Source organism: Zosterops lateralis (genome assembly GCF_965231275.1).
Source record: "Zosterops lateralis genome assembly, chromosome: 8".
NCBI lineage: Eukaryota > Metazoa > Chordata > Aves > Passeriformes > Zosteropidae > Zosterops > Zosterops lateralis.
In genome coordinates, this window is record NC_139768.1 from 18,354,277 (window position 1) to 18,370,183 (window position 15,907).

General features: G+C 40.5%; 1 protein-coding gene across 2 annotated transcripts in view; it reads left to right on the forward strand.

The window, feature by feature from the left end:
- Positions 1-10,133, forward strand: part of ADD3 (adducin 3) — a 91,530-nt gene extending 81,397 nt beyond the window's left edge. The window contains exons 8-16 of one of the 2 annotated variants that reach the window (XM_083866073.1): positions 547-690; positions 779-877; positions 1,918-2,100; positions 2,339-2,596; positions 3,663-3,782; positions 5,069-5,158; positions 5,898-6,018; positions 6,930-7,025; positions 7,727-10,133. In XM_083866073.1, the coding sequence (XP_083722199.1) occupies positions 547-690; positions 779-877; positions 1,918-2,100; positions 2,339-2,596; positions 3,663-3,782; positions 5,069-5,158; positions 5,898-6,018; positions 6,930-7,025; positions 7,727-8,025 (1,410 nt within the window). In that variant the 3' untranslated portion in view covers positions 8,026-10,133. The remainder of the gene's footprint in view (positions 1-546; positions 691-778; positions 878-1,917; positions 2,101-2,338; positions 2,597-3,662; positions 3,783-5,068; positions 5,159-5,897; positions 6,019-6,929; positions 7,026-7,726) is intronic. The other variant, XM_083866072.1, reaches the window with a different exon arrangement.
- The last annotated feature ends 5,774 nt before the right edge of the window (positions 10,134-15,907 follow it).

Genomic DNA, 15,907 nt, shown 5'->3' on the forward strand with positions numbered 1-15,907 from the left:
CATCTTCATTTGCATTATGTGGCTCCATTTTTAAGTGGTTTGATTAGTAGTTACACTTAGTTTGGATTTCCCTCAGTATTTAAATGTTATAGTTAACATAAACTTCAAATGGTCTGTATAATAATGATAAAAATGGAAGGAGGCCAGAAAGAATTGGTTTGAAATAACAAAATTCTTATTATTTTATCTAGAAATGCATATATATATATATACACACATATACATTCCTTGCCTACATAAAAAATAAAAAGGAATGAATAATTTCTTTTATACTAGCTTTTTGAAGTCATAAATGTGGGAAAAGATAAACCATTAAGTAAGCTGAGAATTAAACATGAATAAAATTCACAAAAATTTCCTCCAATATATATGTCCCTAGACTGGGTAGCAGTACCTCTGTGGTGGAGGGGGTTGTTTCTAAACTCTCCATGTGGAGTTTATCTGTCTTCTAACAAAGTACACCCTGCTGCAGCTTTGGTGGGCGGGATGTGAGTTTTAAGAGTTTCATTTTTCCCTAGCTATCAGCATTTCATTTTCATGAAACAGGTTTCTTCTATGAAGTGTGGCATCCTTCCCATATCACAAGAGGCTCTGATTCTGGGAGATGTTGCTTATTACAACTACCAGGGTTCTCTTGATGAACAGGAGGAGAGAATTCAGCTTCAAAAAGTTCTTGGACCCAGTTGCAAGGTATTCAGCCTCATTTATGCTCTTCATAAACAATTTTCATGTTTTGCTCCAGTTTCTACCATTTAACATTAGTGTCTTCATTTACTAGGTATTAGTCTTGAGAAACCATGGTGTGGTAGCACTAGGAGAGACACTGGAAGAAGCATTCCACTATATTTTCAATGTGCAACTGGCCTGTGAAACGCAGGTGAGAGAGAATTTACCTGTGTTTAATTTCAAGCACTTACGCTGCAGAGTTACAGATTATATCCCAGATGGGAAGACCTCTTACATTACACAGTTTTGGAGTTGTGGAATCCAGTAATCCTGTATACCTGGTCAAAGAGAGACGGGAATAATGAGGGAATCACCGAGGGAATGGCAGAAATACTCATTCTAGGAACACTGACACAGTCTCAGTGGTGTTACACTCCAAAGGGTACAGAAGGTTTTGTTCCATGCTGTGCAGAGTGAGCCTCATGCAGGGAATCTGTCAGATAATAGATTTGCTGGTACTCACTGCATGAGGAAGTGTGACTTAAGATCTCTTGAGAGCCAGCTCCTCTACTGAAACTGAATATCGTGAAAAGAAAAGAAGCTTCTCTCTGTGATCACGAATTTCTGAAACCAAATTAAAAGATCTTTAGAGCAACAGTAATGAGTGACATATTTTTAAAAAAACTTGAATCACAAATTCAGTTGTTTCCATTCTGTCTAACTTCAGCTACCTGGTGAGGTATCCCAATGTTACCTATAACCTGTGAAGAGAGACCACTGAAAGTGTTCTCACCTTTTATAAGTTTTAAGCTCATCCTCAGCAACTTCATCACTTTGTTCTTGTTCCCCAGTGATCCTGTCCTCCCAAAGAGGCATTTGGATGTGCGAATGGTGGGCTCCCACTCCCTTCCTTCCTTGCCCTACTATTCATTTTGAGTTTAGACACTCTTTCATTTTGAAACAGCTAGAAAAATGAAAGTTTTTTAATCTTGTGATGCAGAAAGATGTTTTTAAGGTACTCTGAAAGCAACTGTTTGAAACTTCTCCTTTCGAAGTGCAATTAAAAGCAGATGATATAAAGCTTTCTGTAGCAGTCACTTGCTATGTATTTCAATACATTTTTTGGACAGTAGAAAACTAGCCTGAGAAGTAACCGCAGCATGTATTTAAGTAACCTCCTGCTGCAAATTCAGAAAAGCAGAGAATACAAAAGCTTTTACACAAGTGAAATAAGCTCCTTGATGTTTCCAGGTTCATGCATTAGCTGGAGCAGGTGGAATAGACAATCTCCTACTACTGGATCTGCAGAAGTTCAAGCCTTCCACGCATGCTGTGGCAGCAATGGGAGGAGGTGGAGTTAATATGGCTTCACAACAAAAATGGAAAGTTGGGGAGCAAGAATTTGAAGCACTCATGAGGATGCTGGACAACCTGGTGAGAGCATGTTGCTGGTGGTATCTATGTAGTCCTGTAAGGTTTTGAGTGTAGGTTTTGTAAAGCAAATAATTTTTTAGTCATACTGTTTCTGACAGCAGTGTTCTGTCTTAATAAGAATTTATAATGCTTTGAGCTTCAATTTTGTCCCACCATCTTACAAATGTATAGTAACTTAATAGTAAAAATTTTTATTTTAATTTTTTAAGCATTCTATTCTTATTTTTCTCCTCCACAGGGATACAGAACTGGCTATGCCTATAGGCAACCATTAGTCAGGGAAAAACCCAGACATAAGAGTGATGTTGAGATCCCAGCCACTGTGACTGCCTTTTCCTTTGAAGATGATACAGTCCCACTTTCCCCCCTGAAATTCCTTGCACAGAGGCAACAGAGAGAGAAGACAAGATGGCTGAACTCTCCAAACACATACTTGAAAGTTAATGTGCCTGAGGAGTCCTGGAATGGTGAAACCAGTCCCAGGACTAAGATCACGGTAGGTTGATATGTTGGACAGTCACTTTGGTTTTGCTCTACTTGAAAGTAAGTTATGCACAGTTTATATGAGGAAATCTCGAATAGGATTAGCAAATAAGTTTATTGAGCAAATTAAAGTAGGCTTTTCAGAGCCTTAATGACATTGGTACTAAGGGTCTGTCTCCTCTTTTTGAGGAGAGGGGTTGACTGTAAGAGTAACACTTCATGATAAAATTTAACAATGATTTTGCATTTCTAACCATCTCTTCTTGTTCCTGAAGTAGCAAACAGTTTTTCTACCACTTCTTCTTGTGCTATTACATAGCACAAATATAGTAAGGTTTTAAGTCACCCGTGGGTTGTTCTTTTTTTACATGAGGGAGACACGAGTTCTAATTCATCTCTTGTTGCCCCCTTTCTATTTGTGAGCCTACTGAAAACAGCTTTCGAAAGGTCTGTTCGTGCTACAGGCTTTTAATGATGATAAAGATCTTCCCCCTCCTGCAGCTCAGCAAGATGCTTACACTTAGTTTCCAGCCTGCAGAGAGGTGGCCCTCGTGGGACTACAGAGCATGTTATTGCTCTTCAGCTGCTCCCAGTACAACTGTAAAAGCATCAGCTCCTCCTGCTGGCAGGCTGGCAGGTTTCTAAACTTGAGTTAGGGAAAAACATCCTCGGAATCCTGCTTGAGAAGGGAAAAAAAAGCTGTAGTCAGTGTGTGGTCAGCAGAGGTGGAAGTTGGTTGCATGAACAAGGGCTCTGGATCCACGTGCCAGTTACTAGAAAGTATGATCCTTTCTAAACACAGCATCATTAGTACACAGCTAACACTGCATTTTTCAGGAATATATGTCAGTATTTACAAAAAGTAGTCATGTTCACGGCAACTTAAATCCTCCTGGGCAAACACACAAACCTGTAAAGGAGTTGGGATTATTTTTTAGGTGTCATGTGGAATTGAGAACCAAGTCAGAAAGTCCTTTCTTGATATCTCTCTTTAACAGTAAGACAACACAGAGAATTGTTCTTTTCCATCATACTGGGTATTTTAGCTTCTATCTTTTCTTTTTCCCCCTGTCTTTAAGTGGATGAAAGCTGATGACTCCTCCAAGACTAGTGGAGGAACGCCAATCAAAATTGAAGATCCAAACCAATTTGTTCCTCTAAACACAAACCCAAGTGAAGTGTTGGAAAAGAGAAATAAGGTAAAAGAAGTGTAATGAACTGAAAATTGTAACATTTCCAAATAAAATTATGTGTTCAAGTAATGATTCAGCAGAGCGGTAAAATAACATTTTCAAATGTTTTCATTTTATTAAGAAGGTTCTTACACTATATGTGATTTTTGGCACCAAAACCACGTATTTAAATGTGTGATATACATAAAATCTGTAGATACATATGCAATATTTATATATTTAAATTTTGAGTGCAATAGTCTGATGAAGGATGAATGTTAACTCTGGAAATTATAGATTTGGAATGGTAGTCCCTGTTATTTAGCATTTTATTTAGTAGATAATTAGGTGTCAACACCAACAGAATTGCTGTGCGTCATCTGCAGCATGATTCAATCTCAGACTCTAATCTTGTTCTGTTCTGTTTTAATTTGCCTAGTGCTTGTTAAGCTGGAATTTCTAATGGCAGTAAAAAAAAGAAAATGAGAGATTATTGTTGGACCTCTCTGTAAACAGAAATATCTCTCTGCTTTTCCCTTCCAGCATGAAAGACACTGATTATCAGACTGACCAAATATTCCACCCTTAACATAACTTTGTTGACAGATATTCAGGACACTTCTCATTTGATTGCATATTTTTTTTCTTTCTTGGAAATCACTATATCAGTGTCCCTGGCGACTGAAGTGGAGTTAGAAGGAGCAACTCCCTTCCTCAGAACTGGACAGGCACCCTCTAATCATCCAGAGATTAATAATAGATGTCCCAGGCAATGCTTGTTAAATTCATGCGTGTCACTGGTTCATAGCAAGTTTATTCCTAATTCTCTGCTGTAGGATTTTTTTAATATGTTCTGTATTGGTATTTATATCTGATCTGTCAATCTCTTAAGTTCTGACAATTAGAAGCTAAGGCTGTTAGTGTAGGGAAAACAATAAACTATTAACAGAAGGAAAAACTTAACCAACCTTTGTAACCACAGAGTTTTCTTCAGTAGCTGAACATGTGTATTTTATGAGGTGGAGAGAAGACGTGCAGGGGCTATTCCTGGGAGCTTATTTCTAAATGTTGGCTTACATGAAGTACAAGAGCTGGGACTGGGGTAAATATTTGTGAGTACTGAAAGAGCCAAACAACATACACTATGTATTCAGAGGTTGAAGAAGAGTTCTTAATTTTTAGGTGCATCAGCACACAGCTTGATTCTCCAGCCATTCACTGTTGCCTGTGTTAGTGGCTTTGTAAAGCTGATGGGCACAGGATTTATTGAAGAGAAACATCTGTTTCTAACCTGTTTTATTTTCTCTCTATAGATAAGGGAGCAAAACCGGTATGACCTAAAGACAGCAGGACCTCAGTCTCAGCTGCTCGCAGGGATTGTTGTGGATAAAAAGCCAAGTTCAGTGAGTACAACATAATTAACTGATTTACAAATGTTCAGGTTATTTGGCTGCCTGTCTTTCAAATGTCAGCTTGGGCCATTTTCATTCTAAATATTTTGTTAGAACTGATTCTTTTAATGCCAGTTTTAGAGTGTGATACATCTTATTCATGTTTCATTTTTAAGGTTTAAAAAGTTAATTTCCAATTGAGATGTGCATATTAAGTTTGTCACCATTAATATTAATGAAGTAGGATCCTTGTCTAATATCATTTAAGTGAGATAGGAAGAACTTTGGAATGCATGGGGCCAAAAATAGCCTTCATTAGTCTGTGGAAGTGATGGTTATGATAACAATCGAGTCCCAGAAATAGCTTGAGTTTAAAAGCTGGGATGTGACCATGTGGAAGACAACTTTCATTAGAAACAGGCTTCTCATTGGGAGAGAGGGTTTCCTGTTTCTTACCTGCCCATATTAACCTTTTCTTGAACAGAATATACTTCCAAACACTACAGATATCCCTAATAAGTTTATCCAACATACTGTGGTGAATTGGAATTCTGTATTTCTAAAAGTTTCCATCTATCCAACACTTAGTACATCTGTGTTTTAATTCTGTATTCCCTGCCAAAACTTTGTCACCAAACTTTGGCCAAAAAAAAAAAAAAAAAAAGAAAAAGGATAAAAAAGAAGACCTGCACATTTTGCTTGTTGTGCCTCATTTTTTAACTGTTAAATTCTGTGGCTTTGTCTTTCCCAGCCAATGCAGTTTGATGATGAGCACGCGCCGCCGGCACCGCCCAACCCATTCAGCCACCTCACGGAAAAGGAACTGGAAGAGTACAAGAAAACCATTGAGCGCAAGCAGCTGGGGTTGGAAGGTCAGCAGTGTGGTTTGGATTGCTGGGGTTTGCATTTTAATAATAAGCTTGAAAATATCTACTCTAAAAAAGTGTGTACATGTTAGTTATTAGTGTATACTGCTGGCAACTAGCTTAGGACTAATCATTTCTTGAGGTGGTAGAATTCTTTTGTTAAATGTGGTTTGTTCTTTTAGTTTAGTTGGTGCTGAAATTAAAGCAATTAAAGGTTTGCAGAGAAATGGAGTTGATGAAAACACAATTAACCATAATGAATTTTTGTGTTGGAATCATAGAATAACTTAAGGTGGAAGAGTCCACAAAGGTCATCTTAATCCAGCTCCTCCTCAGAGCTGATACTGAAGTTAGATCAACTAGCTCAAGACTGTGCCCAACTGAGCAAAAGTTTACCAAGCTGTTTGGCCCTGGCTTCTCTAATTTTACTTCTGTTCTCTCAGTGTGCAAGTCTCATCTACTTTTACTTTTCACATCTTCTTCCAATACTCCTACTCCATGGAAAATTACTAATCCAGGGTTGATTTTAATTTTTAACAATAGCACTTACTATGAATTCTTCTTTACTAATATTGTGTAATAAAACAACTTTGCTATATGTCACACTCAGGACATAGTGTAATAGCTTACTGTACCAGCAGACTGTGACAAGATAAAACCATGGGGCATGGTACTTGGAATGCAACCCTGCCACCTTTTTTAATGCTTTCTGATAAAGAACTAACATATACCAATTTTTAACAGATAAAGCAAATCCATAATTCTTCAGAGTTTCAACTGTGTATTGTAACTTTGTGCTGTTGTCAGCATGAGCAACACAAAGCTGTAGCAGACCTGTAAATCTTGTAGCACCAGCACTGACATTCTTGCTTGATTTTCACTTTTGCTTGGCTACTAACTCACATCTTGTCCTGCAGATGCTGAACAGGAATTATTCTCAGATGACGGTTCATCTGTGTCACAAATTCAGTCACAAACTCAATCCCCGCAAAATGTCCCAGAAAGATTAGAAGGTATTCCATGCAATTTCTGTATGATGCCAAGGGCTCCAATAATCCTCGACTCCTCTGCTGCACTTTTACTCTTGCATGAAGTCAACTGAGTCAAAAGGAGCCCTCTTTTGTGAAGTTTGGGTGGTAATCTGTCCAGAAAACTATTTTTCCCAATTTTTCCCAATACATAATTCTCACAAACAGAAAACAACTCAGGGCATGCTGAAACGTAGATATTAACCAGGTGAAGCAAATAATAGATATTATGCTTCATTCTACTGAAAATGTTAAGAATAGTTCTTTCACCTAAGACTTTCGCAGAAGTCTAAGTAGGCATTTTAAAAGGCAAGTTCTCCAGCGCCTTCTGTATGGAATGGCTGTGTTTTCATAAATCAGTCTCTCGCAGTAAAATGTAATTCTGACTGTGCTTGAGGCTGTGTATGCTGTGTAGACTATATTTGCACATACTCTATACAGCTTGAGCTGTGCTTACACCTGGCAGAGATAAGGTTAGATTTTTCAGCCTGTTTTCCCTTAATGACATTTTGACTCTGTTGTCTGCTTACAGCAACTAAGATTGTGGATAAAGGGGAAAAAACACATCTAAGGACTTCGGGTTTCATTCCTTGGATCACAGTCCAGACTCGCAGGCTTTGTATCAGTACTGGGGGTTTTTGCATGAAAGTGTACATAAATAATTCCAAAATCCTTTGCTCTTTCAGAAAATCATGAGGATTTCTACACCCAGGATGCCAACCTAATATCTGTGGAGATGCCAGTTGTGGTGGTGAACGGGAAGGAAGATGCACACGACCTGGAAGAAGATCTCACCACGAGGGTCAGTCAGTTAACCATGAGTACTGTGGAGAGCGTAGAGATTACCATTAAAGGCTCTGAAAAGATAGAAGAGGCCCTGTCCCCTGAAGGGTCACCTTCCAAATCCCCTTCGAAGAAAAAGAAGAAATTCCGCACCCCCTCCTTCCTGAAAAAGAGTAAAAAGAAGGAGAAGGTGGAAGTGTAAGTGCAGTTCTGTTGTGATGAGATAATTGCACATTTTAAACGTTTAAGTTGACCATTAACAGTGTAGTGTTAGGGGTGTGCAGTAACTGGACTTTTAACCTAAACAAGTAGAAACTGGAAGAGGTTTTGCTTTAAAAAAAACCAAACAAAGAGACAAAGAGACAAACAAACAAACAAACAAAAAAAACTTTCATGTTAATTGCAAATTAATTCATCTCTCACTTAGCTGTGTCCAAAATTGCTATGAGGGTTGGAAACATTGATTAGTTTCATGTAGAACTACACTGGCAGGTGCTCAATTACCGTCATAGCAAGGTCAAATACCATCACAGTATGCAGCAGCAAGTTCTGCTTGGAGTATTTTGCAGACCTGAAAATTTTCAGTACAGTTAAAGTCTTTAATAAAGTTACCGTTGAGTGACCATATGACTTTTTAAAACTGCTGTCTCATTTGGAAACCAGATCATACATTTTTGTATTGTGGTTTTTGACCATATATTTTATGTTTCTGTATCCCTATTTGAGTGGGTACATATTAACAGCACACCTTTACATCTTTTTTAAGATTAGCTCATATAGAAATATTATACACTGGCACATAATACTAGGGGAAAAACTGTGTAAGAGAAATTTTATTTGGAATTATACAAAATGTCTAAAGAATTCCATTATTCAATAACTTTTTTGCCAAATATTTCATTTTAGTGAAATATAATTTTTGAAAACTTCTTTTTTATTCTATCAGTTGGGGTGGGGGAAACCCTTATTTTTCAAGAAGGGGGATTTTATACACTTAACATTGATAATTTAGTTTAACTGGCAAAACAAAAAGAAGATTTTATATGTTCAAATGTTTGTATACCATTCAGTATAAAGGTATTATAAGCATGTGAACCAAGCATTTAATAGTTAGAGTGTATTTAAGAATGCTTGGTTTAGAGTATACTTAAATATAATTCAGGAATCCAGGGACTTCAAAATCAAAGGATAAAAGCGTATAAAACTGAACTGGATTCATGTTTAAAAATTATTTGTGGGTTGTTCTTTTTCTCTTTCATGGTATTGCTAATGAATGAAGAAAAATAATCTCTTAACATAACCAAATGAAGGAAACAAAAATGTTAAAAGGGAAAGTGAAATAGTAGGGAAATAGGAGGAGACAAAGAAAGTAAAAGTTTGGTGATTATTTTTTTTAAATATATGATATGGATTGCGGAATATTTTTATTAAATCAGCAGAGTGACATTTCCATATTAGAGGTTTTAAATAATTTGTATGGATTCATGCAGAGTGCAACACTTTGGGTTTTTTCTTCAGTTTCATTCAAATTGTAAAAGGGTCTCGTGAATCTGTGTTGTCCTTTGGATGAACCCAGAGCAAATCAGAGCTTAGTGCCATGGGTAAGGGTGGTACTGCCACTTACTCGTTTTTACTTGTATTGTCATTTTAGTACTTTTACTGTATTGTAAATACAAACTAAACATAGAAATTAACATAGAGGTTTCTTCGCTGTGTCAAATGTCTGTAAATCAGTCATCACAATAGGAAGTACATCTTTTAAGATCCTTGTGATTCCCAAATTACCGGTTGAAATATTATACCATATATAATTGTTAAATATGGCTGGAGAGTGGTTTGGCATGCAAAAATGTTGATTATAGCATGTTCTGGGGCTGGTTAGCTTTGACCGTGTAAGTGTGATAATGCAATGTTGGAATGGATCCTGGAAACAATTTTCTAGCTGTCACTAAATACTGGAATCAGTGTTTTTAATCATAGTGGAAACTTTCAGTTGCTTACTTTGTTTTTTATGTTCTACATTATTTGTGTTGTATTACAACATATGTAGAAACAGTAACCTGTGAACTACGCTTTTCATAACTTTTTTAAAAATATATCTAAATGAATGCAATGTGCATAAATATTTTTTAAACTGCAACCGTGAACTATTTGCACCTTTTGCTAATGCCTCTATTTACTTGCTTTGGCATAAAGAATGAGCCAGCCAACTCTTGTGTCCTGTGGAAAATATATAAATGTTATCTGAAATTGCTCATAGATGTAATGCTAATTAATGTTAAATCACAAATAAACAGTATTTTAAATAGATGGATTTCATATAGCAGCCTTTTGTTTATGCTCTTACCTCTCTTGCTTGTAGAGAAGATGCTTTGATTATGCACGTTGCTTCTTAAGAATTTATTCTGGAGAGGACTTCTTGTTCTGCTTACCCTGAGAGCTCTGCAAGAAAATAACCTGATCTTGCTGTTGAAGAGTTTTTGTCTCTGTCACAGGTGCTGGAGAGGAAAGAGGACAGGCCCATGGGAAAAGGCAGGGCACTGCCAGGCAGTTGTTCTGAGCCCAGGGGGGGGTCTGTGCTTGCCCATCCTGGGCTGCCTCCTGCTCTGCTGCACCATGGCATCACAGGTGACAGCATGAGGGACTTGGGTGGTTTTAGTGCTGAGTAAGTACAGAGCAAGGAAATAGCTCGCAGAAATAACCTTTTTTAAAAATTACTATTAATAAAACAAAGGTTTTCTTATAGAAAAAGCTTAATGCAAAGTTATTTGAAGATATCTCTGTCACACCCTGCCAACATATGGTATATGTCGGAGCCTCTGGGGCTTCAGAAGTTGCAGTGTTTTGTTTTTGTTTTGTTTTTGTAGCTGTATCAACTCTGTGAAATGTCTTTAAGGACTGCGCAAATGTTTATTTTCCTTGTCCTTCCACAAATCAGCCTTTTGTTTCTGTTTACAAGAAGTCAAAATTCAACCCTCTGAGTCTGGTTACAGTTTGATGAACTCAGTCCCCATGCAGTAGGATAATTTTGGTTTAGCATTTTAAATAAATCTTGACCAAGATTTTAGTATTTTTCTGACTATCATTTGTCTCCAGAAGCATCTGCAGTCTGCTTGGTGCTGCAGTAATGTGAAAGTAGACACTGTGTCAGCAAGGAGGAGCATCCACTGTAAGGCCAAGGGCATATATAATTTTCTTCTTTAGGCTCTTTTTATTCCCAAGAGTCTACAAACCACATCAGACCCTTCATTTTCACCTAAATCTTATCCCTTCACAGTGTTACTCAAAGGATCTGAGATTCTGCAAGCCAAAGCATGGAAATAAAGTAGGTGTTTGTAACAATCATAATAAACATTAAAACTTTAGTTTTGGGAAGTAGGAGCCATTGGAAAGATGAACTTCAAAATGGATCATTAATATGATAGGAAATAATTATTGTCATTAGGCTGCTTAACCCAAGAGAGAGCAATACAAAGAAGCAGTGTTTGCTGTGAGGAGTTGCATGCAAGCTACCACCCAAGAACATTAAATAGGAAAAGGATTTATAAAGCTGTACATCCAGGTGATTGCCAGTTGTTGTCTTTTACAAACTTCCAGCTGTTCTGGAGGTGTCACATAGCAAACTAGATTTTGCAGAATCTGCAGAATGAGGTGTATCAGGCTTTACATGCCACAAGGAGACAGAATAATGTGACGGTTAGGGCTGTAATAGGCCACTTTTGACTCGTATTTTCCTGCCTGCCAGTTGAGTCCATTACACACTGTTGAGCACGTGGCATAAATTGCTGTCATCTCTGGGGAAAGTAGTTGAGGGTTTTCTGTTTTCTACAGATCCAGATTACAAAACTGTTGGGCTTTCACTATTTCAGCCCATGGAAACTTCTCAAACAGGATGTACTGTGAAGTAGCCAAGGACAGTGAGAAAGGGCCACGGTGTCCCATGCTGTGCACGTGGGTCTGATGGAAACTTCTGATGTGAGCGCTGATGTTCTCTCCCTTCCTTTCTGCAGACTGGCAGGGAAACACATCCCCTCACCCATGGGGTTGCTGCGTGGGTTGGTGTTTGTTCTTTCAAAGACCCAGGGTGTTAGGAGAGGGGCAGGGCTCTGAAAGGCAGGGATTAGGAGCTGCCTGGCTGTGTGTGTGTGGGCAGCTGGAGCGTGGCCAGCCTGGCCGTGGGCGTTGCCGCGGGCACGGCAGTGCTGGGAGCACCAGGAGGGCATTCAGGGAGGGTGGGCACTTGTGGCATGCTGCCTGTCACAGCCTGCAGGAACTGCTCTGCCACAGACTTGCAGCTTGGCCAAACTTGCACAGACTCTAGGGGGAATAGTGGAAAGCCCATCCTCAATGTAAACATTGCTGAGCCCTTCACCACAGTTTCTAATCTCAGTTCCAAAGCCAGCAGTAATTCAGGTTTCTAAGAGAAAAGATTGACAGAATACAATATGAAAAAGCTCATATTTTTGTACAGCCTTGTCCTTTGGAAGTGTTGGGGTATGATAGCTGTACTTTTTACATCTACCAGCAGTATTTGCAAACACACCCAAGCGGTTTTCAGGTGGAGCAGCACCCAGCATGGACAGCTTCAGTCAAGTCTGATCAATTTAAACGCAAACAAAACAAAGTCTGATGATGGCAACTGAAGGCGAACAAGAGTCCACACACGGAAATTGTGATTGAGAGTCCCAAAGTCAAACGGAGCCTCTGGGAGGTGAAAATTCAAGCGGCCTTTAGGTGGCATCAGACCTTCGCGTTTGCTGCCTTTGTTCTCCGCAGTCGCAAAGCCACGAACAAAGCGCTTTCAAAGAAGGTATTTTTGGTGGAGATTTTGTGGGCTTTATTCCAGTTCCAGTGCAGAGAGATGAAAGCAGACATCTGGCTGCCGGACTCATTTTCTATATTGATTCATTTCAAAATCCAGCAATGGAGCAGGTTTTGTCAGGGAGACAAGACTCCTCCCCTCCATCCTTTTGCAACGAGCTAAGAATGTTGAAGGTTTTTTGCACTTTTTAACTCACTCCACTGAGCAGAATAATATCTGTTTGTTCAATATTTTCTCTCTGTCAGCCTTACCCACAGGCCAGAGACTTCTTGGTGTTTCTGGATGGTGGGGCAGAAGTCACAGGAGACCCCAGTGGAAGACCACTGCTGCCAAAGGTTCCCACACCTGTCTCACCTGCTTCTGTCATGAATTCCAGGTGCATTTCCTGCCACATTTGCAGCGGTAGCTCGATACAACTGCGTGTCTCTGGACACTGCTGGAGCTTTTGCAAATTTTTAATTTGCAAATGTTATTTGTAAAAACAAAATTTGTACCCTATGGTTATCAGGGTGGTGAGTAGTTGAACTCTGTAAGGAACAACTGGAATTCTCTGGGGTGGTGACGTGGTGCTGGGCATGGTCCTGACCGCTCCCAGCCCTGGCTGACATTGCCAGCTGGGGCTGGATTTGACCTTTGGCATGTCAGCTGCTGGCTGCTCTCTGACCTTCCAGGAACAGCACTCATCCCTCTCCTCCCAAAGGTAAAGAAAGTTCAAACATCGACTAGAGTGAGGTGCTTAACTTAATGGCCTGGCTTTTCTTGAAGGGCTGAGCACTTAGCCGAGCCAGGGAGAGCTGCAGAAGAGCAAGTTGTTTAGCCCTCAGCTTAATACAGTGAGAGCCAAATAATCCCTGAACTGCAGGGAAAATGTAGCCCCCAACATCAGCATTTTGACCAGCTCTGCTCGAGGACCTTGCAGAGGCTGGATTTCTCAGTGAACATCCTGTCAGGCCAGGCCCTTCCCTCTCCTCCATGCCCCCACGGGGATGGAAAAGGAAAGGTTGCTGCAGATGGCTGAATTTCTGTGTCCAGGGTGTTGAGAGCAACTAACTGACCCCGAATAAACATGCCATGTTGAGGGGCTCTGAGTGTTAATAGCAGTATGGGGAACTTCCTGAGCTTGTTTCATCAGCTGGTGTTTGGCACAATGGCACTAAAGCTTGGGGACACTTCAAGTCCCTGCACTGATGGCCATGTGGTGCAGACATGTACCCAGACAGGTGCTGACCTGGGACCTCAGAGGTGCTCCAGAGGACCAAAGCCACCTCATCTCCTGAGCTGTAGCTTTGCTGGGTGCCAGAAAGGACTTACAGGAAACTCATTGCAGCGGCTGCAGTTTTTACACAGTGCTTTGCCCTTGGATGAAGGGTTGAAGACTTTCAGCCCCAATCCTTCTTTAAGTGAATGGACAAGATAGAAGTTGGCTATTAAATCCACTCAGCAGAATGGGAATGTGGGACAATAACTCCCTTTCCCAAACAGGAAGTACCCATTTCTTATTCCAGTGAGTATAAGCATCCTCCCCTTTCTAGCAGGCAGAGGTACAGTGTTTTCAATACTTACTCTTTCCGTCTGGCTAGACAGCTCTCTCAAACACCAATACCTATAATTACAGATATTATGTATATTTGTATATACATATTACACATGCTAATTATATCTACAGAAGCATTAAAACATTTACCCTCTTTGACTTCAGTTTTATTTTCAAGTTGGCAACATCCAACCAACATTAGGAATATGCTGTATAAGTAAGTAGAGTTTATTTAGATTTATTCAACAGTGTTTACAACTAATAAGTAACCACATCCATTTAAATCCTGATCTCCTGGCTGGCATGTCACCTACATGTGATCATTCACCTTCAGCTGGAGCAGCTGGTTCTTCCTGGATTGATTTAATGGGGCCAGCTTCACAAATGACCTGGAAGAGGTGCATTGGGCAGTATTTGCTCTGCCACTGTCTGTCTAATGGGAGAATATTTGGGCATTGGAATAGTTTTCTTATAAACAGATATTTTGGGCTGTCTTACTCCACTTGGCTTGATTTCTGCCTTTCCAGTTGCTTTATGGTACTAGAGATGCCCCTAATGCCTTCTCAGGGTGAGGGTGAAGGTACTGTGTCAGTGTTACCTGTTCCATCCTGCCAGCACCAGGATGTCTGTGGTACCAGCTGGTCACTGGGGCTGCTGGGCCTTTTATGGATATTTCAAGAAACAGCTTTTGCTGCACGAAGCCAGGTGGGCTCTTTGAGCAACACAAGCACACGTGTGCAAGTGCCATTTTTGGCAGCTGCCTTTAATTTGATAGATGCAGTTATGAATTGATTTTAGGATTTTGGGATTTAGACAATGCAATTCCTCCAGTCCTAAAGGAATGACAGCACATCTTAGCTCCTGTGTTAAGCAAAATGCTGTGGCCAGGGGCTGGGATGCTCCAGCTCCAGTGGTAGGAAGGATGTTCCTCTCTGCCAGCCAGTGGCTGTTGGATGCCCTGTGCTGCACTTGGGGCAGAGGGATAATGTCAAGTTATTGATGGTTCCCTTCATCCCATTACTCCCCTGTTGGTGCAGTGTCCATTTCCTGTCTCTGTGACCTTGCCAGTGTCATTAATGCCGTGTGCCGCTCAGTTCATCCAGCTGTGCTTGTCAGAGAGAGCATTTAACTTGGCAAGGGAGAATGGGAGTGTAACTGAGCTTGTCTGAAACATCCCCTAGGCAGAGAGGTGGAAGGCCCCTTGGGTGGTAACATAGTGAACAGGACCTGCTCCAAAAGCACTGCCAAACCTCTGCCCATCCCTGCCTCCACCTGGGAAACACCACCAGGGTGTGATCTGCCCCTGGCCATGGCTCATCTCTACTGTCCCAGCAGACAAGACAAAGTCATTGGAAGTGAGGATGTGCAGTAAGTTACCAGCAGCTCCTGGAGAGCCAATGAGCAGGACCAAGGTTTGCTGTTGCATCACCTGCTCCAAAACATGCTCAGGACCACTGCTGCACAGGAACAGGACCTACCCCCAAACCTACCACTGATGGGTGCTCCCAACCACCCCAGGGAGGAACGTGTACTGTGGGTGCTGTGCAGCCTTTGCATTGCCCACATGGAGACTTTGGTGTGGTGGAGCTTTGGAGGAAGCCAGGAAACATCCCATGCCTGCCTGCCAAGAATACAGCTCTGCACAGGCAGTGGAGCCACATTCTGGAGACACCCTGACCCCCAGGCCGAGCACTTGGCCAGGGCTCTGCAGCCAGCCCATCCTGCCAT